Source organism: Lactuca serriola, chromosome 3 (genome assembly GCF_051521515.1).
Source record: "Lactuca serriola cultivar US96UC23 chromosome 3, Lser_US96UC23_V15, whole genome shotgun sequence".
Classification (NCBI taxonomy): Eukaryota; Viridiplantae; Streptophyta; class Magnoliopsida; order Asterales; family Asteraceae; genus Lactuca; species Lactuca serriola.
In genome coordinates, this window is record NC_136410.1 from 4,963,059 (window position 1) to 4,988,758 (window position 25,700).

Below are 25,700 nucleotides of genomic sequence, written 5' to 3' on the forward strand. Positions count from 1 at the left end.
TTTGCGACAAATCCAAACTCATATGGACTGAACTTTCTTAATCTTGATTTCTTGCCTTATGGTAACACGAGTGCCCACCATGTCTTCCAAGTAGTTTAATAACTTGTCCTTACATATCAATGTACTTTCCATCGACTAAGGCGCTAATATGCATTCAAATGAGAGCTCATAGAACTCACATACACAATTAACTCAATTGGAATGGCACAGAAACAAAATAATGTCAACACGATAGGTTGTAAACCTCAAGTCGTGTGCTAGTGATGATCGATAAGGTTTATTCTTGATTTGTTCTTGAAACCTTTCAAGACCATTAAGACTCCCACTGATTCCTTGACATATAAGATTCTCTTGTCAAGAAACATTTCTTGATAAAGCAAATATTCAAGAGTTAGTGTAGTTCTTATCAAGACAAAACACTTCACATAATTGGTCCTAGTTGGTCTTTGTCTTATCCAAGACAACACAACTTACCAATTTCAAATGTGCAAGAATGATAAACTTTTTCCAAACTCCTCATTTGATGAATGTTATAAAGCTACTTAAGACTTTTCACTCAATGTCACAATCTTGGAGTATGACTCTAAGACTTGATATTGGAACGAAGTATGATTGAGTATTTGATTTAACCATTTCTACAATTCTCGATTCCTCTTCTTTGACATGTAAATGCACTAAGACTCACTTAGAGAATCAATTGAGATATGGTTCTTAATCATTAAGACTTCATCATAAAACACAATAAAAGGTACTTTCCCTTCTTCTTAAAATGGAGAAACTTTTATCTTTCTGCCTTCTTGATTCTTCTTATTCGTTCTGCTATTGATTGAAACTCTTTCAGTTAACTCAGAATTATACTCAATCTTATAAGTATAACCATATTTACTAAACTTTAGTAAATCATGACGAATATCTTTGTCACTCTTGTGGTAGACTTGATCAACGTACGACCTAGTGTACCTGATCTCCTAGTCCTTCAATTGACACTTTGTCAAAGAATTAGTCTAAGTTTCCCAAATGTGAAATTTTTTCATTCATCATACAATACACATTGTATGATTCCTAGTTTTTGTCCAATTGAAACTTTGGGCGATGAGAAACTCTCCCTATTTGGTAAACTTTTGACACTTCCACAAATAACATAATTAAGAATCAAATCCATTTTGCTAACAATAGAAGTACACATACATCAATTTTTTTTTTCATATATGCCATTGTAAGGATAAACAAATAAGATAAAACCAAAATTTATTTTATTCATAAAGGCAGCGGAAAACATGTCCCTACAATGCAAAATTCGAATGAAAAACTATGTAATCATATACTCCTAACAAATCTATCATAACTTCCTAAACTCAAAATCTGATCTTCGAATCCATGCGATCGTAATCCATTTCTTCGTGATCATACTCATCTTGCTCTTCCATCAAACTTCCTTTCTTTTCTCTAATCCTGCAAAACATGCAAATGTAATCTTATCACATTATGTATAAAGAATAGGAATTTAAATGGAGTTAGATAGTGGATTTTATACCTGAAGTAGAGCCAAACTTCTCGACTCTCCCATCTCTTAGACTCTTCAGGTCCTTTGGGCAGCTTCGTATCCATTGCCCCTTCTCTTGGCAGCAGAAACAGGTGGGTTCTTCTAGAGTATCCATGGAAGCATGGTTGGTTGAATTATCAGACAAATATGCTCCATTACTTCGCCAAATCATTTCTGATTCAGCAGCAATAAGCATGTAAGTCAAGTCAATGAGGGTAGCGTCAAGATTCATCATATAATACTCTCTTATGAACTTATCATATGATTCAGGGAGTGACTGAAGAACCCTGTCCACATCCAACTTATTGGGAATAGACGCACCCAACATAATCAACCTATCAATGTGTGATTTCATCCCTAGGATGTGAGCACACACGAGTTTACCATCTTCATGTTCCATTGCCAATATGGATTCGGTGATCTTGAATCTTTCAAATCTTCGATCTTGTGGGTTAGGGAGAACAACGAGATGAAGAGGAGGAAGTGAAATCAAGCTAGTCCACATTGATCCTTCACTTTGAACCAAGCTTCCACTTTCATCAGGAACACCTTTTCCTTGGGATTCGGGAATACCACGGTTAGAGTCAGACATCTACAAAACGGGAGAAAGTTCAAGTTAAGTTGATTGAGTCCTTAATAAAACACCCAAATGAGTTATTAAGGCTACGATCCAACACAATATTCTACAACCTAGAAAATGGATGCCGTAATCTAGTTGCAGAATATTTGAAGGTAGGTAAATGACGATTTACCCATTTCCACCATGAAAAATGAAAAGGAAGTTTAAGTTTTAAATGAATTGAAACTCCTAGATCTTTTGAGATTCATTGAACTTTTCAATGGCATGTATAATCTCGATTATGTCCTTCTATTTGTGACTGGGATGCCGAGGATCATAAATAAGGTGTGAATAACCATACGAATCACGTGGTGCATCCAATGCTACCATCACCTAATCAATGTGCCGGTTAGCCACACACCCTCCATTGATCTATGACAAACATCGAGTCACCCTTCGTTACCAATGTCATCCCCAAATTAGTGTGTCTGTTAACCACACACGCTTCACTAACGTTTGACAAGGGTACGAAGTGTAGTTCTATGGATTAGCATACAATTTCACATTTTTCTTAAAGTAACTATGACTTGGGAATTTGAAAAAGCATTTAGTTACTTTGTACTTCATTATACTTATAATGGAAGGTTTCTGTCCTATCCTACCCGTTCGGCTAACGACCCTCCACTAGTCAGGAGTGCGGTGGATAAGAGTGGATACCCATTCAATCGCCATTTTATCGGCAATTTCCTTAAACACCCCTTATAGACCAGCTTCGTGAATGAGGCCTACTAACGGTAAGACTGACTGTTTACTCATACATATATAATATTAGACTTTTAATGTTATATATAGTATAGGGTGTATTTTACACTTTTAAAATACTAGGTGGTTTAACTTAGTAAATTATACTTTTAATTTAATTTAATTAAATGTAAACCAAAACTTTATGGATTTATTAAATCACTTTTAATTATACACTCTAATTAATTAATAAAACCATAAGTGTGTGATTTGAACTTTTTTCAAATTATTAGGGTTTTAGAATTTAACATTTCAAAATTAAACATTTAATCAATTTTTAAATTCCAAAACTTGAGGGCAAGTTTTCAAACATTTCAAAACATTAGGGTTTAACTTATTTAAATTTCATAAACAAAACTTTTAAGTTCAAATTTAAACTATAAAACCTAAAGGGTGCAATTGAAACTTTTTCACATCACAAAGGATCAAATAACAAATAATATAAGTTAAACAATTAATTTAGTCATTATCTATATTTGACCTAATCTTATTTTAGTCACTAGATAATTACCAAATAATTTAAAATAATCCATATTTATCATATAAACAACCAATATTCAAAAGATTTGAAATTATCTATTGTTTTAGCAAGGATAATCATTAATTTAAGATAAAAATCGGATTTTAACTTCAAAAAACGAATTAGGAATTAAATCCAAGTCAAAACAGTAGTTAAATCCCGAAATACCCTCTGTCTGACGCTCGAACTCACCGAGTCAGCTCTGAACTCGCCGAGTAGGGGCCAACTCGCCGAGTCCAGATACTGACTCGCCGAGTTGAGTCGGGCAGAGGCCAAAAACTCGATTTTTAGCAAACAAAACAGTTAAGCATCACATACAACTGAAACCAATCAAGTCTCTGATACCTCTGATAGGTTTTATGCATAAGAAACAATCCTATGTGCTCATACAAACCCTAATGCTTGGATCCAGGTTTCTCTATTGTACATGCTTTGAATCCAAGACTAATAAACTTAGATCTAACATATTATAAACTGAATTAGGGTTTAGAGAATTACCTTTGATTGTTATATTGCAATAACAATCAATTCCTTGCTTTGATTGGCTTTAGAAAGCTTAGTGCCTCAAGTGTTGCACCTCTAATGGAGTCACAAAGACCTTATGCAACTTGGATGAAGAGGAAAAGAAAGGAGGCGGCCCAAAAACGACTAGAAACCCTAGAGAATCAGTTGTTTTTGTTTTTGGGGCCTAAGGGGTCCTTTATATACTTGTGTGGGCTACTAGGGTTTCAGTCAAAACCCTAATAGACAGCTTAAACTCTAAGCAGCCCATGGAACCTTCTGGATAAGGCCATGGACGAAAATATCATGGGCTCCTATCATAATTTCGTTCACCCCTTGTTCCTTTAGCATTCCTTAGCCTAATAACTCAATTATCCAATAATTGCAGTCCAGTCCCTTAAATTTAATTAATCTCTTTTAGTCACAAAAATTAATTCTTGACTAATATTAATTAAACAATATGATTTCTCCTTTAATATATTATTGTCATAATATATCAATAAATCATATTTAAACCTTTCTCTCCTTAATTCATCCTACATATTGCTATGGTGAAGGCAACCCAAAAGGACCATGCTCATAATCGAGTCAAGTACATACCAAATAGTTATGGACTTAGACACTAATCCAACAACAACGTCCCCGCCGCTCCAGGCCCCGCCTGGCTTCGAGCCCCGCTCGGATACAGATCTGATTCACTTAGGCCTCGCCTATCACAGGGCCTCGCCCGCTAACATATAATAACATATAAACATATCACAACACATAAGTGAAACACATACTAGCGGATCCTGTCCTAAGGCCTCGCCTATCCTGGGCCTCGCCCTTGTCCTGCTACTGATGAGTCATGGAACCCCATCCATGCTCCTACTGATAGTGAGATACGGGCCCAACCCACACTCACTCTTTCCTTAACTTGGGCCTCGCCCCTGATCTGTTGCTAATGAGATGTGGAACACCATCCACACTCTGCTATTGGTGAGGTATGGGACCTCGCCCACACTCACCTCCCTACCAGGCACATACAAGTATCACACAGACAACAAGTATAAACTATCACATAAACCATTCCTTGGGCACCCACCCGCTATCATTGGACCTCGTCCTGAATATCATACTAGCATACTGTGCCTAGGGCTAACCCCCGGGTCTTCTTACTCATAACTACATGGGCCGGCATTATGGCCGTAGACCCATTCACATAAAAGGGAAACTCACCTCGAACTGCTGAACTTGCTGATAATCTTCTGGATGCTGACCCACAATTCTCTGAACCGTTGCTCCGCTAGCTCCCCGAGCTACCAATATCAATACAACACTTAGCCTAACCGACTTCTCAAAAGTCAACCAAGTCAACTCTAGCCAAAACCAAAGTCCTGGTCAAGGTCAACCTTCCAGGTCAACCCTACTCGCCGAGTCTACCTACTGGCTCACCGAATTCATATGCTCAAAGTCCTTCCATTCGCGACTCGACTCACTGAGTCAGTCCATGACTCACCGAGTCTCCACTCGATTCACTGATTTGAGTCTCAACTCGAAGGGTTTGGGGTTTCGCGACCTGACTCGCCGAGTCCAAGGCAATCTTCAACCGACTCGACGAGTTGTTCATCCCACTCGTCGAGTTCCTCCTAATCTTCATGCTACTCGCCGAGTCCACTCAAAGGACTCGCCGAGTCCATTTAGATCTTCATACATGCAGAGGGCTTTTGAGTCATGCATGGAATCCAAACTGTAGATCTACCCTTCCCAAGCCTATTCCTCACGTAAAGTTGCAAACTTTACGTGTAGAGAAGGAGATCTAGGCTAAATACACCATGAACTAGGGTTTAAGGTAAGGAGGCTCTATAATCAACTCAAGGGCAGATACTTTATGCTTCACAAGGCCAAAATATGCTTAGATCCGAAGTAGCAACTTCAGATCTGGCTTCTAACTCAAATGGATAACTAATCATGGCTAAAAAGCCCCAAAACTCACAACTAGAATAGATCTAAATGAAGGAAACGACGTAGTACCTTCAATAACTCAGAAAAGGTTCCACAAACTCCAGATCTAAGGCCAATCCTTGAAGCCTCAATGATTTCCCTCTTTCTTCTTCCTTCAAACCACCCAAAAATGGCTTGGAAGGTTGAATGAGTAACAATGGGGCTTAGGGTTCGATGTTTTGGGTGAGGGAGGCAGTAAAGGAACCCTAGGGAAGAGAATGAGACGCTTAAATAGGCTCCAAGTCCCGGATTTAGGGTTTTCCTCGTTCAGACCAGACTCGCCGAGTCTCCTTGGCTGACTCGCCGAGTCGGTCACTTACTCATTGACTCGGATCCCGCTCGGACTCGCCGAGTTCCTCCTTGGACTCGACGAGTCATCCCTTAAAATTAGGGTTTTATTTCCTTTCTTGGCCTTCCTGACTTTGGGTGTTACATGATAACTATTTTAATTTTATAAAATTAGTTTATTTAAATTTCAGTTTATTGCAACAATCTACAAATGTTAAAAAACAAACATGTTTCTTATTACAGACTGCAGTCGTTTGATCAACATCTTCTGCTGCAGAGGGTTGCAAAGATAGTCTGTAAACTTCATGAATTTCCGTTTCGAAAAAACAACCAACACCTAAAATTTACAATTTTATAGTGATTTTATGTTTTATATAATTCATGAAACCTTTTTTTTTTTATATAAAATATAGGGAATTGATCATAAACATCACGTCGTGAATTAACAAGATTTGAATTCCATCCGACAAAATGTCCCACAACTATATATCAATTCATGATTATTGTTGGTATGTTATTTTACCAATTTACATGCACAACTGCAAATGTATATGTGGCCTTGTAAATTATTCCAAAGCTATTATTTTACCATCTATCACAATACACACAAAAATATAAAATTATGCTCATGAAATTTATTATTTTCCTCAAATATAAGTATGTTACATCTACCTAACAATTTGCACATTTGAGTTGTATCTTCTTTTTCATTTTGTTGAATTATTATTATTTTTTATTATTTTTTTTAATTACATAGGTACTAATATTTTTTACTTACACAACCATCACAACTTGTTTCTCATTTATCTATTTACTCATTTTATTGTGATCACTAATTAATTATTAATTACAATTTTAACTATTAAAAAAATTGTATCACATGCTTTTGACAAATCTAATTATTTAGTATAGTTAGTCATTCTAAAATAGCAAGCTATCAAATCTTCAAAGATCAAATCAGTTTTTGGATAGATCCTTATAGTTCGAGCGGAAGGAAAACCGATATTCAATATGTATCTCTGAAGTCGAAAAATAACCGATGAGGTTGAGCCTTCATGAAAATATCTAAGTATTGGTATGTAGAGAGTATGTGTAGTACTCAAATTTGCCCAAACGTAGGCTTTTTCCCATACATAATGTATATTCATCCCTATATGTGTTGTGCGATGATGTTGGACTGCATTACGAGATATAGAGACCAATAACAAGGGTTCCTTTAATGTTCCTCATACTGTGTTTTAAATGCATTGTAGTTTGGTTCATGGGGTGTGTATAAGAAATGTCGAGCCTAAAAATGTAAGATATTGAAAGGCACCCCCCAAGACTTTGAAATTAAGAAGGATCGAACATTAGATCACCAAATCTGTCATTAAGTTATAGAATATATAAGGGATGCAACCAGTTTGCAATTCTCCGTGTTGGCTCGTTTAAGAATTTCCTCAACATATTTATGTTGGCTCCAGAACGTACACATGGGCTTATGGGTGACCAAAATGCCCAAAAAAAGTGAGACACCCCAACCCAAAGCAGTCATGTCAAACTCGGGTTTGAGAGTCGTGATGAGCATGCTTTTGTTTTCATGAGAATAATCGTGATCACCTTTTATAACATTTTTAAGTAAACGACTTACTTGTATTTTCGATTCGTAAACACGTTTATTAGAATATTTTTTTTATAGTATATATTTGGGGACGAAACCATGCATTAATTGGGTATCACCTATAAGTCTATCTATAGTGAAAACTTTGAATGTTTCTTTTATATATATCTATATATATATATATATATATATATATATATATATATATATATATATATATATATATATATTTTTGGGGACGAAACGATGCATTGTTTGCTGCCCTTTTGCGTCCAGTGTTCTGCAGCGGATCCTTGCATTCATTTTCAGTAATACCCCGCTCCCGAGTTGTAGCAAAGAAAAGAAGAGAAGAGAAAAGAAAGTAAAGAGAGAAAAGAAGAGAAAAGAAAGGAAAAAGAAATTGTCATTTGTGCTCCCGAGTTGGAGAGAATTGGAAGGAAAGTTAAACATTTTGTTCTTTCTTTTCAAATCCTGCCAAATCGGGAGGAAAGATAGGAGGGAAAGTTTTCCTTCCATTTCCTTTCACTTCCTTCCTTTAATGAAACTCGGGAGCACCATTCTCTCTTGCTTTCCTCTCATTTCCTTTCTTTTCTCTCTTTAAGTTGAACTCGGGAGCGGGGTGTAATTCTCTTCGGTTAATGGGCTCGTTACCTTTGCCGCGGACCGAGGAAAATGCCCAAAGAAACCGAAAATTTTGTCAGCCATTTTGTATGGTTATATATGGATTATTTAGAGGGCCCGTAATGAAAAAGGCAAGCAAAGAATCCAAGTCAGTTGAGTAGACAAACATATTCGCTAATTATTGAGTCTTGTTAGGGTTGTTGGAATTAGTTGATTGATACTTTTAGTAACTAGATTGGATGAGGGACTTGAAACGACAGTATCAAAAGTCTCTATCTTGACCCGAGTCTCATCTTATCCGTTGGTTTAGAAGCTACTAGAAGCAGCTAAAACCTTCAAGTGTCGGAAGGTAACCTTCGGCAAACCCGCCCCCAAAAATCAAAATCACATACACTGATCGGAAATGGATGCCGCTAAGCTGGAGCAATTAAAGCAGTTTGTTAATAAGTGCGAGTCCGATCCGTCTATTCTCAACGACCCTTCGCTGTCCTTCTTCCGTAATTATATCGAAAGGCAAATATCTGTTTAATTTCTTTCGGTTTTTCATAACTGTCGATTTGTTGATTCATTCTCCTGGATTTGCTTGATTAACTACGTATATGTTTGGATTTCTTTATTTCAGTCTCGGTGGTAAGGTTCCGTCGTCTTCAAAGCATAAGGAGAATGAATCGGTACTTCTCTTACTCTGATCTTGTGTTTTAGTGTTTTCTTATCGTGTGTTTCTTCTTGTTGAAACGTTTTTAACGTTTTGGGGATCTTCATAGAAAAAGTCGATTTTTTGTTTCACTTTTGAAATGATTCGTTTCTTTATAAAATCAAACAAAATTTACTACAGGTGCTTTCGCTATATATATTTCGATTGCAAAATTTTGTTGTTGATGTAAAATGGGTCATATATGAACACTCTTACTTGACAATTGACATCACAGAAGCCTTATGTGGTTGAAGAGAGCGACGAAGAAGTAGAACCACCACAAGAAGAAGAAGAAGAAGAAGACGAGATAATAGAATCTGACATTGAGCTTGAAGGAGAAACCGTGGAGCCTGATAATGATCCTCCACAGAAGGTCTGACTTCCATTTTAATCCCCTTTTTAAGCTTTTGGTGGCGTATTTTATTTAGCATTGAACATATTACATCTCAGATGGGAGATTCTTCTGTTGAAGTCTCTGATGAAAATCGTGATGCTTCCCAAGAAGCAAAAGCTAAGGGCATGGAAGCCATTGCCAATGGTCTGTTCCTATCTCTTCTTCTTTATCATCAAATTTAAGATCAAACTTAAAGTTTACTTGAAATGTCATAAATAGGTAACCTAGAGGAAGCAATTGAGTATCTCACGGAGGCAATTCTGCTCAATCCTACTTCAGCTATCATGTATGCAACTAGAGGTAAAAGTAAAAACAAAATTATGAGATTTTATCCTTGTTTATGTTTTATATAAACTATACTCTAGTTCCCTTAATCTGAAATGTCATGGTTTCTTTTTCTTCATACAGCCACTGTATATATCAAAATGAAGAAACCAAATGCTGCCATTCGGGATGCTGATGCTGCACTACAGGTATCCCATTTTTTTTTATAATCTTTGTACAATACTATATACTATATGATCATAATGTTTAATTCTGGTTATTAATTTAACTATTTTTTTTTGTTGATTTTGCAGATTAATCCGGATTCTGCTAAAGGTTACAAGTCGAGAGGTATGGCACGGTCAATGCTTGGTCAATGGGAAGAGGCTGCAAAGGATCTTCATGTTGCATCAAAGCTTGATTATGATGAGGAAATAAGTTGTGTTCTGAAAAAGGTTAATCTTGAAAAACATTAAGTAATATGTATAACTGTGTTTGTTATTATGCAATTTTATTTTAATACAATTACTTGGTGAATTAAGGTTGAACCTAATGCACATAAAATAGAGGAACACCGAAGGAAATATGATAAATTGAGGAAAGAGAGAGAGGACAGAAAATCAGAACGTGAGAGGCAACGTCGACGAGCTGAAGCCAAGGTCAACTCATATATTCCTTTTATGACTAAATTAAAAAAAAGGTCCCTAAGTATTACTTTTTTTTTTTTTTTTAATTATTATAATATGATAAATTACAAAAGTAGTCCCTGAATATCACTGCTTCGTGCATTTTTAGTTCTAAAAAGTTTGCTTGCTATTTTGGTCCTTATTTGTGGTTTTGGTAACTGTTTTCCACATAAATCTAATAATAAAAAATTAAATTCAATAACAAACAATTATTATAATATGACAAATTACAAAAGTAGTCCATGAGTATCACTGTTTTTTTTGCAATTTTAGTCCCCAAAAGCTTTCCCTTGCAACTGTGGTCCTTATTTCAGGATTTTGTGCCAAATATAATAATTGTAAAACATTAAATTAAATAACAAATAAAAAAAAATCAGAAAATGGTAATATAGTCTTTTTACAAAACGTTACACAAACCTCAAATAAGGAACAAAACTCAAATAAAAACAGCCAAGGACCGTTTTTATAATTTACTCTTTTAACTTTTTAATCTTTTTAATCTTTTTTGGATATCTATAGGCTGCATACGAAAAGGCCAAAAAGCAAGAACAAGCATCTTCAAGTGAAAGACCAGGTGCAGGTGGGTTCCCTGGCGGCTTTCCTGGTGGTGGCATGCCTGGTGGCTTTCCCGGTGGTGGCTTTCCAGGTGGCAGCATGCCGGGCGGCTTTCCTGGTGGTGGCATGCCAGGAGGTTTCCCAGGTGGCGGCATGCCGGGAGGGTTTCCAGGTGGCGGCATGCCTAGAGGTGCCGCCCCTGGAGGCGGCATGCCTGGTGGAATGGACTATACCAAGATTTTGAATGTAAGTTTGAATGAATTTGGAGATTTGATTAGCAACAAATTTGTTAGGTATTAATTTTTAAAAACCATGGCAGGATCCTGAACTAATGGCAGCATTCCAAGATCCTGAAGTAATGGAAGCATTACAAGATGGTAATATTTTTTATTTACCTATACATTACTACTATTATTTTATAGTTATATTATTATATATTATTTTATTTGTTGATTATTATACATTTGAATTTGGCGTTTGCAGTGATGAAAAATCCGGGTAATCTTGCCAAGCACCAGGCGAATCCTAAGGTGGCTCCTGTGATCACCAAAATGATGAACAAATTTGGAGGAGCCAAGTGAGGGGCAATTTCGGGATTATTGAGCTTTTAAACTTATGGCCCATGTAAAACTTAAATCGAGATAGCGGTTGCATGTTTTGTTGAAATTTTGTATTGTAGACCATGGATACGTCATATCTTTTCCTATAGAGAATTTATGATTTTCATAGTATTGTGTTTGTGGTTTTTGATACCCTTCAAGTATACACTTTTTGTTACACTAAAAAATAAATTAATCAAGCGTCTGTCAGGTAGGATCTTGATCTGAATTTTTGAGAAGTTGTATTGTAGTGAGAGGGAAGCGGTAGTATTAGTGTAATACAGAGAGAAAAGAGAAAAGTTTTGCTGAAAAATTAAGGTATTTTTAGAATATATTTATTTATTTTTGTTTAGATATAACTTATTCTCTTAAAAATTAAAAGACTGCTTAACAATTAAACAGTTATAAGTCTATTAAATGTTTTTGAATCTAAAAAATTACAAATTTGTTTTTAATTGATAATTTAAAAAGCAATCAAACAGTACTTAAGTACCCTAATGAAGTTTTTAGATTAAAAGTATGTTATAGATTAAAAGTTGGAAGAATGTCTTATGAAGTTTTTAGAATTGGTTCATTCACTCCTAAAGTATTCACTCCTAAAGTGTTTTATGAGGGAATAAGGTAGGTTATGATATGTTTTTTTGGTTCCTTTAACCCCTAATAACGTGTAAACAATGCGGTAAGGACCATTCACCTTATGCCTCCATAAAGCTAAAAAAAATAAGTTAGGGATCATTTAACCAAAACTCAAAGAAATCATAAAAATCATTTTTTCCTTAATCGCTTGCATAAAAAAAGTCTTACAAACTATTCCCAAAAACACAGCGCCACCGTCTCCTGCTCGGAATTTTCGGAAAAACGTCTTACAAGCTATTCCCAATCGCTTCGACTTGTTGGTGGAATGGGAGCCGATGGGGCACGGGAAACAAGTGAAGCTCAAAACGAGATATAGACATTACTTACATGCTAACGACGAACTTCTGCCATGCAGAAATTCAGTCACGCATAATATTTCTCACCAAAGCGACATCTAGGGTGTGATCAATTGGAAAATCAATATCGTCGATGCCAACATCGTTGGTTGATGCAGGTAGTTCCTCATTCCGTTTACATCAGGGGCGGACGCATGATTTGATAGTAGGGATTGCACGGGAAGATTAGGGGTTGCACGATAGTAGAAAAAATAAAAATTTTAAAAAATTTAGAAAGTTTTTCCACTGCGGCCGGAAAATTTAGGGGTTGCCGGTGCCACCCCAGAACCCCCCTAAATCCGCCCCTGGATTACATTCTTTTCTCTGAGTACAATTCGTTATCAACGGTCTCATCAAATTCCCCACTTCAAATGCAACTTCCTCCTAACAACTCCACGATGAAACAATGCAAAGTTTTGGTTTTTATGAATTCTTATGAGTGTTTGTTTAAATGATCCCCACTTTATTTTTTTGGCTTGACAAAACTGCAAAAATGATCCTTGTAGTATGTATTTTTTTGGGGTTTTAGTCTATACCACGACTTTTTTTTGGCTTCGTGGTCCTTTTGGACTAGCTTGTATGCGAAAATAGTCTCTCCGAAAATTGAAATGACTATAATACCCATGTGGTATTTATTTTTCATTTTTCTTTCATGTTTTTTAAATTTAATATTTATTTGTTTATTTTAACAATTAAAAAACAATAGAGGACCCACCATTCTCTCTCTCTCTCTCTCTATATATATATATATATATATATATATATATATATATATCAATGCCGTCTGAGAGACTCACAGAGTATGAGCGCAAACGCCTTGAAAACATCAATCGAAACAACGAACAACTTGCTTCTCTTAACATCCGTTCCAAGCTTGCTGATCTATCTACATCAACTAAGCGCCACATGTAACTCTTTCATTCTCTACACTTGATACAACTATGCAAACTGAAACACATTGATTTGGAGACTTTGGTTATGGATTTGTTAAGTCGGTGAATCTATATATGTTGTTTGTGATTAGGGATCAAAGAAGAAAGCAAAATCTGAAATCCCAATTGTAACCCATAGATCTCTAAGAAACCAAGGAGAAAAGCCATAATCAACAGGTATAATAGATAATGTCTACGAAGCACCTGAGAAACCAAAATCGCCCAAATCAAAAGTTGCGCTTGAGAAATTTTCTCTAAAATTGAAGCCACTTAGTTTGAGAGAAGTGAGTGTTTCTTCTAAACCGGATGAACCACTTGTCAAGAAGATTCTGAGTGTATTTGAGGAGTCGCGATTAAAAGGGGTAAACAAGGATGCTGGAATTAGGGTTAGATCTTCGGTTAATTTAGAGTCGATGAAGTTGTGTAACATCCATAAAATTCATGAAAATTTAAAACTTTTTCAAGCATTCAAAAACCATTATTTATTACAAAATGTTTTCAAAATAGTTTCATATAAGAGTACCCCCTAAATCAAAATCATAAAATGCGAGGAGGTGCACGATCAAGCCTTCGCCTTCCCGCGATCATCCAAAGTACCTGAAACAAAATCCAAAACTTTAAGCCCGAAGCTTAGTGAGTTCCCCAAAATACCAACATCATACAAACCATAACCATATCATAACAAACAACATGAATAGACTCTACAGTATGACTGGACCGCCCTCACCGGGCCTACAGTCTGTCCGGCCCACTCTCAGAACCTTCAGCATGTCTAGTCCGTCCTACCGGGCCTTTAGTCTGTCTGGACCGTTCTTCGGGCCTTCGGCCTGACTGGTATGCCCTATTGGGCCTGCAGTCTATCTGGGCCGCCCTAGGTATGTTGGCCTACATCACAAAGTAGGTCCGCCTCAACCCACCCCCAAGCATACAATCAACACATAGATAACAATGCTAGCATGTATAAACAGTCAAACTGATCTAACCGATCACTAATCATAACATCATCCTATATACCAAGATACCGACCTAACAGGTCACTAAACATAACATCATCCTATATACTAGGATACCGACCTAACAAGTCACTAAGCATATCATCATGTGATAACCAGGATAACAATCCAAAAGAAGGGCCGATAGTGGTGCCTACGACCTTGTTGATATAGTGAGAAGAACTCACCTCTTAATGTCGAACTGAACTGAAAAGATCAAACTCCCGAAACACGGCTCTCAAACTCTAACACCTACAACCAACATTGATCCAAACCCATAAATTCAAAATTACCAAAATACCCTCAGACGTAAAACCGGTCAACCCTTGGTCAAAGTCAAAGTCAACGATCAAGGTCAACAGTCCATGTTGACCCAACTCGTCGAGTGCAGCTTATAGACTCGTCGAGTTCCTTCAGAACTCAGAAAATCGCGAAAAACTGAGTCAACTCACCGAGTCCATGTAGCATCTATAATATCAGGAAAACCCTAACCAACTCGTCGAGTCGTCTCACCCACTCGCTGAGTTCACTCAGAATCTAGAAGGCGGGTAAACCCTAGCTAACTCGTCGAGTCTCCTATGCAACTCATCGAGTTCCTTCGACCCTTTTCTCATTTAGACGCTTTTAAGCGAAACCAAGGCTCAAAACTGTAGATCTAGACTCCTAGGGTGTAGTTATCACGTAAAGTTGCTAACTTTACGTGCATGCAAGGCCTCAAGAGGTTAAAACACCCACAACTAGCCTTAGGAAGAGGTTTAGGTCATGGAGAAGGGACAAAGCTTGATAAAGCTTGAGTCTTTGTGTCCATGAGGGCCTAGAGGAGTCTAGATCTAAACTCCTCACTTCAAAACGTGCTCAAGCCCAGAAATGCTTCAAGAATAAGCTAGAAATAAACTTAAACTCTTGAATAAAGAGATCTAACAAGAAAATGATCAAGGTAATGACTTTTTACCTTCAAATGAATGCCAAAACGAAGTAGATGCTGGATATACAAGCTCCTTCTCATTCCAAGCATCTAAATCTTCAAGTCTCTTCAAGAAATGCACCAAACACACACTTTTAGCCTCACACACACACACACACACTCAAAAAGTAGGTTAGCTTGAGTAGGGTTTGATTCTGGACGTGAAAAGTGGTTAGGAGGCTGGAGGGAAGGACTTAAGGTCCTTTAAATAGGGTGCAAACCCTAAAAATTAGGGTTTTCATGTCCAGCCTCAACTCGTCGAGTTGAGTCCTCCAAGTCGTCGAGTAGGTTCTAGAATCCACGCAACTTTATCAGTTTCTACACGACTAGTTGGGGCAGCCAACTCATCGAGCATGTCTATAATTATGAATATAAAAGCTTTAAAAATTTATACCTGAGAGTCGGGATGTTACAAGTTGATTCCCAAAAATATTACTAATGTTGTAACTAACAAGATACTGTCAGTTAAATTCTTTCCATCTACAGATATGAGGGTGGTTGCTGTGGGGAACATTTTTGGAGAGTTAGGGTTTTGGAAATTGTTTCTAGTAAGCAGGAATTAAGAGATATATATGTGTGTGTGTGTGTGTATGCATCTAAAATTGTTTCAAGAAGGTATATGTGTGTGTGAATCAGAAATCACTCCTTCCTCCGGTCACTGCCCCTCCCTATTTCTTAATTGGAAAAACCATGCTTGCCACCACTTTTGGATAAAAAATCGGAGCTGGAGAAGACGAGATTGGAGCACTGACGAGGTTCTGCAACAGGAACGACTCTACAAGATGAAGATCGGACCTGAGTTTTGATGAACACGATGAAGATCAAATATGGGTTTGTTCTTGAAATTGAGGTTGTAACATCCCCAATTTCACGGCCAGAAAAAGACCGATTTCTTTTATGCTTTTAGAATAAAATCAGAGTAATCTTTCAAAAAGTATTGAGGAATTTGTCCCCAAAACAAAATATGATAAAAGTATTTATCAAATCTTTTCTTAAAGAAATGTATTTTCATCTCATTAAAAACTCGGGATGTCCACGTCGATACAGACCAAAAGCATAAACTGTACAATATAGGCCTTTCAACAGTTATTTACATCTACTGGCCTATAATCCAAAATCCCTCGTCATCGTCCAACTATGCTCTTGTTCCACTACCTGTAATACAGAAAGCTGAGTGGGTTAGGCTTGGGAGCCTGTTGAGCATATAGGGGTTTCAACCCACAAATAATAATAAATTTATTAATTTCATCAACCAACAATAAATTTATTAATTTGATCAACCAACAATAACCCTGATTACCCGTTCCCGTTATCCTCACTTTACGTCTCTAAACACTTATCATAAGGGACCTAGCCTAAGGATCATCATCGGGATGGACACTACTACTATGGGGATTCCTCATCCATACATGTCCTTAAGGAAACCATGAGGAGGATGGAGTATGCCAATGAACATATAGCTCACCAACACCTATAGGTTGCGAACCTGCTAGCGTTCCACTGGACTGTCTAGAAAGGTCTGTGGTCGTCATCTATACTCCGCTAGATGACTACAACAACAACAACATCGAGGTCTCTCATCATTTTAACACACATCAACTATTTCATCTACCCATGTTTTACCCAACATATTTGTAGATAAAAATACATATACAATTTAAAACTTGTATAAAACATTTATTCAACACCCATCTTAAATAAACAAACAATATAATTACACATAACATGTATTTTATAGAAAATACTTTATATCTATGTGTAAGATGAAAATGACCACACACTCGCTTGATTTAACGATAATCGGGCAACACTTCGTTTCTTAAAAGATCATTTCCGATAAAATCGGGAGCTTTAATGAAAAAGTCGGGCCTTGCGAAGGTTGAGCTTTAAACCGAAAAGATAAATTTCTTGGGGTCTTCGGACACTTCGGGGCGTTCTTCGAGTGTTGGATATGATACCGAGGCTTTAGGGGGTTGTAAGGAAGTTTAGGGAGGTGAAAGAAGTGAAAAAGGATGAAAAATGGTGTAGGAACCTGGAGGGTTCGCACCTCCTTTTATATCCTGCGAGGTTCGGATCCGAGGGAAGAAGGGAGGACACGCGGCAGCTTCACAGGCGAGGGGGAGGGCTATGCGTCGGATAGGAGGCGAGACACGCGTCTCGGTTCGGATGCCTCCACCACAATGACATGCATCGGATCATGACTGGGCCGTGCATTCGGACGAATCAGAAGGCGGACATGGGGCAGGCTCGTATGCGAGGCGACGTGGCCGAACCATGACCTTGTGCATGCGAAAATTCTTGGTTTTTGTGCCCTGATTTTCAAAAATTCGTAACTTTTTCATACGAACTTCCTTTTCGACGTTCTTTATATGCACGCGTAGGCGAGATTAAACTCTACAACATTCGTTTGGACTCCGTCGGCTAATTTTGACTTTATTTTTAATATTATTATTTTTAACAGACCGAGACAGGAAAATTCATAAAAAATTCATAACTTCTTCATCCGACGACCGTTTTCGTCTGTCTTTTTTCCGTTGTACTACTATTGATGAGACCTTCGATTATAGTTTAGGTTGTGTCGGCTAAAAATCACTCGATCTAAAATTCGAGTTTTTAGCTGTCTACTACTAAGCTGAAACTTAGAACAATCGATACTTCCTCATACGAAGTCAGATTTAGGTATTCTTTTTATGCATGCTCTCGGTTTAACGAACACTACGACTTTCGTTTAGATCACTAAGGTTATAAAGCACTTTATCATAAATTCACTTTTTACGTCACACAGCGTCATGCCGGTTTTGTTGCGAAACTTCGACAGGTCATAACTTCTTCGTTATAACTCGGATTTCGGTATTCTTTATATCCCCGGAATCCTTATTTCAACAACTACAACTTTCTTCATAGATATCAGGTTTGTATAACATTTATTTTCGACGCTTATTTTTACCCTTAATTCATTAAATTATAATAATTAAGCATAAAACACATAATAATCAGATAATACATCTTATTATTTCAAAACAAGTTACAAAGGTTGGCGTAGGCTATTACATCATCATTAATGCCTAGCCTAGAAACACGGAAGTTACAATTTTCTCCCCCATTAGGATGATTCTATCCTTAGATTCATACATCACCAAACAAATGCGGATAGTGATTCATCATGTGACTCTCCATTTCCTAGGTGAGATTTGGCCCATTCGTATGTTTCCATCACACAAGCACTAAATCGACCATCTTGCGTCGCAACTTCTTAGTCTTATGGTCAACGATTGCCTCCGATTCTTCAATTAATCTCTTGCTTTCATCCAACCTTAATTCAGAAATTGGAATTATATCGGGAACATCTCCCATAAACTTCCTCAAATAACACACATGGAAAGTGTTATGAATACCATCTAGTTCTTCTGGTAGTTCTAGCTTGTAAGCTTGGTTCCTAATCCTCTGAAGAACTTTAAATGGTCCAATAAGCCTTCGACTAAACTTTCCTCTTTTGCCAAATTTTATAAGTCCCTTCCACGGTGAGACTTTAAGTAAAACCGAATCTCCAACTTCGAATGTTATCAGTTGTCTTTTCTTCTCAGCATAGCTCTTTTGACGATCCTGAGCTGCTAACATCCTTTCCCTAATCACTTTCAGCTTTTCAGTAGTTTGATGAACTATCTCGGGTCCCATAAATTGCTTTTCCCCAGCTTCAAGCCAACATAACGGTGTTCGACACTTTTGTCCATACAAGCTTGATAAGCTGCCATCTTGATGCTTGAGTGGAAACTATTATTGTAGGAAAATTCTACCAGAGGTAAATGTTCATCCCAGTTACCTTAGAATTCCAGGGTACATGCTCTCAGCATATCCTCCAATGTTTGAATCGCTCGTTCGCTCTGACCATCGGTTTGTGGATGGTAAGCTGTACTTAGACATAATTTCGTACCCAATTCCTCTTATAGACTTTGCCAAAACCTTGACTTGAAACAACTATCACGATCTGACACAATCGTCAGGGGAAGACCATGAGCTTTCACTATCTCTTTTATGTAAACCTTTGTAAACTTTTCCATAGACCACTTCTCATTCGCGGCTATGAAATGTGCACTTTTTGTGAACCGATCAATGACCACCCAAATCATGTCGTGGCCATTCTTTATTCTGGGCAGTTTAGTTACAAAATCCATGGCGATGTCTTCCCATTTACCCATGGGTACATGTAAGGTTCTAAACTCCCAGATAGTTTCTGATGTTGTGCCTTAACCCTCGTACACGTCACACACTCGGCCACATACTTTGCAACATCGAGCTTCATCGTCGGCCTCCAGTAGTAGGGTTTCAGATCAATATACATTTTCGTGCTGTCGGGATGAATCGAGTACATGGTATTGTGAGCTTTTTCCATCAGAAGATCTCTTAATCCTCCCATCTTAGGTACCCAAATCATGTCTTGGAATACCTTCAACCCTTGGTTATTTGTACTAAACACTAACGTTTTTCCCAAACGTTCTTCCTTTCCGTCATTTTTCACTGAAGTTTCCTCCTGGGATTTATTTATACTTTCCACAATTGTCGAGACAACTTCAGTTCTCAACGCTCTTGGCCTTTTCTTTTCAAGGTTTACCTTCCGACTGAGAGCATCCGCGACAACATTTGCTTTACGAGGGTGGTAATGTTTCTCACAGTCATAATCCTTGAGTAACTCTAACCAGCGTCGTTGCCTCTTGTTCAATTCCTTCTGATTAAAGAGATATTGAAGACTCTTATGATCAGTGAAAATTTTGCATTTTATGCCATAGAGGTAATGCCTCCATATCTTTAGGGAAAATACTACCGCTGCTAACTCCAGATCACGAGTGGGGTAGTTGTTTTCATGCTCTTTTAATTGTCGAGATGCATATGCTATCACCTTTTCTCTTTGAGTTAGAATATATCCCAACCCGACTCCTGACACATCGCTATAAACTACGAAGTCTTCAACTCCATTGGGTAGAGAAAGAATCAATGCTTCACATAATTTCTTCTTTAGCTTCTCGAATGCTTCCTTATGCTTCTCACTCCAAGTATAAGTAGCTCCCTTATGGGTCAAAGCTGTCAATGGAGCAACTATCGAAGAAAAGCCTTGGATAAATATTCGATAATATCTAGCTAATCCTAGAAAGCTTCGGATCTCCGTAGGACTCATTGGTTGTTCCCAAATTCTTATAGCTTAAATCTTAGCTGGGTCAACGATAATCCCTTCTTGGTTAACCACATGACCCAAAAATTAGACTTCTTGAATCCAAAAATCACATTTGGAGAACTTTGCATACAACTTCTCTTTTTTTAGAACTTCTAGCACTTCACACAGATGCTTGTCATGCTCCTGCTTGCTTATTGAATAAATCAAAATATCATCTATGAACACTATCATGGATTTATCGAGGAATGGTTTACAAACCCTATTCATCAAATCCATGAAGGCTGTTGAAGCATTGGTTAGTCCAAACGACATAACCAAAAAATCGTAGTGTCCATATCTTGTTATGAATGTAGTCTTTTCAATACCCTGATCTCTTACCTTTAGCTGATGATATCCTGACCTAAGATCGATCTTCGAGAAATAGCTCGAACCCTGTAACTGGTCGAACAGGTCATCGATCCTTGGCAACGGGTACTTGTTCTTTATCGTCACTTTGTTCAGCTCTCTATAATCGATGCACATTCTCATGCTCCCGTCTTTCTTCTTTACAAATAACACAGGGGCTCCCTAGGGCGATGAACTAGGTCTAATGAAACTGTTGTCCAACAACTCCTGAAGTTGAGTCAAAAGCTCTTTCATCTCTGTCGATGCTAATCGATATGGGGCGTTTGCTATTGGTGTTGTTCCTGGTAACAAGTCTATTCTAAACTCCAATTGTCTATCAGGGGGCAATCCAGGATGATTTTCGGGAAAAACTTCCGGATATTCACACACCACTGGTATACTTTGCATATAGTTTTTATCCTTGTTAGCATCGATGATGAATGCCAAGTATGAGGTGCATCCTTTAGATAAACATTTTCTAGCTTTCATTAGGGAAATGATTCTAGAATTTACTCTGCGCTTATCTCTGTACACCATAAATGGCTCTTTTCCAGGCGGATTTACCATTACTATCTTTTTCCTGCACAATATTTTGGCATCATTGGCGCTAAGTCAATCCATCCCTAGAACGATGTTGAAACCATTTAACTTGATGGGTAACAGCTTCTCACGTAATTCGTTTCCATTCAGGTCGATGACGCTATTCCTAATACAGTCGTTAACAAGTATGGATTTGCCACTAGCAACTTTTACAATTAGGGCATCATCATGTTTTTCTATAGGAAATGTTAGTCTTTCACCAAATTTATGTGATATAAAGCAGTAATTCGCTCCGGAATCAAATAATAAATTGGCAGGCAACCCATTTACAAGAAAGGTACCTGATCCGACATCCACTGCATCCTTTGCGGCTTCTAGTGTCATCTGGAAAAGCTCTGGCTTTTGGCTTTGGTGGATGATTGGGCCTTACTGCCTCCTACTTCTTCGGGCAGTCCTTCAAAATGTGCTCTTCTTTGTTGCACCCATAACAGACTTTCTTAACGAAGGTGAATTCATTGGAATAATGCCCAGACTTTCCACATTTGTAACAAGTGACTTCCTCGCTACACTTCCCAACATGTTTCTTCTTACACTTGTCACACCATTTCGCTTCGGCTCCTCCCCTGAATTTCCTCGAACCAGACTTCGAGAAATTATTCTTCTTATTGGAACCTGAAGTTCCTTCAAACTTTCTCTTTTCGCCAACTTCAACCTTACTGGCGGCTCTCCCCTTAATCATATCTTCAACAGACTTGGCAGCCCAGATAGCTGCCTCCAAAGTAAGTGTCTGACGCACCGGCACCACATACTCCCATGGAAGTCCCTTTGCGTACCTATCAATTTTCGTCAGGTCATCTAGGACAATACGCAAGGCAAACTCCATTTTGTCTGTGAAGTTATTGGTGTATTCATCAATGGTCATACTTCCCTTCTTCAGTTTAAGAAATTGGTTTTCTAGCTCAAGCACATTTTGTGCCGAGCAGTACTTGCACTTAAATTGTACCAAGAACTCTGCCCAAGTTAGTTGCAGTGGCTCATTAGGGCTTAGGTTCTTCCCCAGAGTGTTCCACCAGGGAACAGCGCCGCCTCTTAACTGACGTACTGCAAATATGGTTTGTAACTTTCCTTAACATCCACATGTCATGAAGGCCAATTTCATTTCCGAGATCCAATCCATTACTCTGACAGGATCTTCTTTTCCAGTAAAAGTTAATGGCTTGCAAGTCATAAATTCTTTATACTTTCATCCATTTCTCTCCACTCCATCCTCGTGGTTATTCCTCCTAACCACAAGCGGTTCAGTTTGAACAACAAAACTACTGTAATTTCCCTCTTCTGACTGATCATCATTTAATTCAGGTTGTTTAACAGGCATTGAAGATTCATTCCTATTGTTTAGCAATAGTTGCCTCATTTCCTCCCTTTGTTCAGCCATCATTGCCTGAATCATGGCTCGTACTCCAGCCATTGTGATTGGTTCTGGTGTAGCTTCTACTATAGGCACCTGTTCCATCACTTGGGGTTGAGGTTACTGATTTTTGTTTGCATTTCCAGTTCCACTACAAGTTCTTGCCATTATAATCTATATACCAAATAAGGCGAATTTAGTTCTTTATTCACAATAGATATCTATATTCTCCTTATCACTCTGAAACGTTTACAAGTTCTAATATCGTAGTCGTACGCTTAGAATCCTGAACACATAAGGTTTCCAGATCCGGTCGGCAACAGATTTATGTTATAAAATATGTTTTTTTATTTAATATAATGTTACAAAAAATCAAAAAGTAAAAAAATAAAAAAAACGATAATTGTGTAGTGGTAACCATTTTCAATGTCTAGTGGATTAGTGGTGAAGCTGACGTGACATAGAGATTACAACATTTTTTCGATGCGTTGATGGTGACCACTCCTCATAGCTTTAGTTATGAAGTATTTGTCTTATTTTCTTTCCTTTTCGTGAAACCAGAAAGATACATAGGGACAATCAATTCATATACCTTACTTTTTGCATAAACTTAGAATGGAATGAACATTACTTCCAGTATTTTTCATGTAAAAAAAGATGTGTAGTTTTTTTAATTTATTTATTTATTTATTTTAAATTTACATATAACTTATTGCTTAATGATATTACCCTGTTATGGTTTTCTGCATACAATTTATTTTGGGGCTTGGAGATCTTAGTGATGATCATGATCTTCTGAATACCGAAGGTCTTGAGATGGTGAAGATGATGGTTTCTTTATTGTTTGTGGTGATTGTTGTGCTGACGGATGGTGGTGGCAGAGTGTGGTGGTGGTGCCAGACGCTAGTGGTAGTAGACGGTGTTCTTAGTGGCAAATGATGATGGTGGTGGCAGAGTGTGGTGGTGGTGATGTGTAAACATAAGAGTTTTTATGACAATGGTGACCGACACCAACCAGGTATATATTTTCATTTGGTGATGTTTACCGGTTTCAATGGTTAAACTAGGAAAAAGAAAAAAAAAAGAAAAAAAATGATTTTTTGCCAATAAAATCAAAATGTGAAGACTTTTAATGAATTTATACACACAACTTACTATTTATGTTTTTGTGTGTACTTACAATTAAGAAACCTTAAGAAAGTAAGGCATGGTCAAGAATAGAAAAACGTGATAACATATTATTTAATACGTTAATATTCTTTCAATTTGGAATAAAAGTTTATGTAAATATTCTATAATAAATTTATAATCTGAATACTAAATATTTTGTTTTGAATTTGTATATCTTACTGCCTTTATATATATATATATATATATATATATATATATATATATATATATATATATATATATATATATATATATATATAACTCTATGTTATAATTCAATAATGGTTTGTATTGGAAATTTATGTTTTGCATTCAATGAGACTGTTTTGTAAATAAAAAAAATATTTGACTTTGTTAGTTCAAATGATATATTATTAAAAAATTTATTGGAATTTATTGATTGAAATTATGTTTTTATTGTATTTTACAATAACTTTGTTGGAAATAGTTTATAAAAAACATGAACAAAACTTAATAATAATAATAATAATAATGTAACACCTGTATTCCAAGAAGGTTGGATAATACTTAAGAAATCAAAATAAGGTTTTGGAGGAAATGCTCGGCCATGATGTGGGGCATGGTGCCCACAACATGGCGTGAAATTTAATGAACGTGTGTTTTGGGAGGTGCCATGTCGTCGCAGCCCCTACAACTCAAATCCAAGATTTTTAGGGTTTCTCTCATATATAAACGCCTTAACTCACTCTTTAGGTTATCTCATTCAGCTTCCATCTCCCCCATTTCGAATTTCTAGCCTCCTTTCCATGAGTTTGAGCTTGATGACTTGATTTTGGGGTTGTTCCCTTGATTTGGTGAAGTTTGTGAAGGAGGGAAATCTTGGTGCAGGGGATCAAGGAGAGAACTTGGGTCCACTATCTTCTCCAGATTTCTGAGTGTTTGAAGGTATAAAGTTCTCATCTTGACTTATGTTCTTCTTGATGCAAGTTTGGTTCCTTTTGGTATGATTTTGCTCCTTTCCTTGGATGCTTTAGAGTTAAAGCATGACTTGTGATGGAGTTTCTTGGTCATTATATTTCTATTGATTGAGAAAAGGGACTATGCTTGGTGTATTTTGTCCCCATGTGCAAGTTTCAACCTCATTAAGGACCTATTAAACAATAAATGCTAGACCTAGCCTTGAAATAGAGTCCAAATGGATAAAATTGGAAACTTTATCCATTAAGTTTGTGTGGGGGAATAGATATGGAAGTATGAGCTTAGATCTTAAAGGATTAAGCTCTTAATGAGAGAAATGACATTTTTCCAGTAGCCACGACATGGCAAAGGTAGCCACGACGTGGTGAAGTAAAAAACCATGACTGTCCTATTTTGGCATGGCCACGACGTGGCCAAGGAAGGCTAGGATGTGGCGTTTACTTTGACCAAGTTTGACTGTTGACTTTTCGACCAGTTTGACTTCGGGTTAAACTTGAAGGATTTGGGTTGTTCATTAAGACTCTTCTATGTTTTGGTGATAGATGGATCGTGAGAGCAAGCAATGCAGAAGGGAAGCGTGTTGCAGTGTTTCTGGGCCGTTCATTTCAGGTGATTTTTCCTCACT

The 25,700-nt window shown here is 37.3% G+C and overlaps 1 protein-coding gene across 1 annotated transcript; it reads left to right on the top strand.

The window, feature by feature from the left end:
• The first annotated feature begins 8,670 nt into the window (after window positions 1–8,670).
• On the top strand, window positions 8,671–11,737 carry LOC145091349 (FAM10 family protein At4g22670-like). The gene is made up of 11 exons (XM_079029045.1): window positions 8,671–8,929; window positions 9,039–9,087; window positions 9,346–9,483; window positions 9,561–9,648; window positions 9,724–9,804; window positions 9,913–9,977; window positions 10,083–10,223; window positions 10,311–10,427; window positions 10,974–11,255; window positions 11,329–11,386; window positions 11,493–11,737. Exons 1-11 carry the CDS (start codon window positions 8,820–8,822, stop codon window positions 11,588–11,590), a joined length of 1,227 nt encoding a protein of 408 aa, XP_078885171.1. The 5' UTR covers window positions 8,671–8,819; the 3' UTR covers window positions 11,591–11,737.
• The last annotated feature ends 13,963 nt before the right edge of the window (window positions 11,738–25,700 follow it).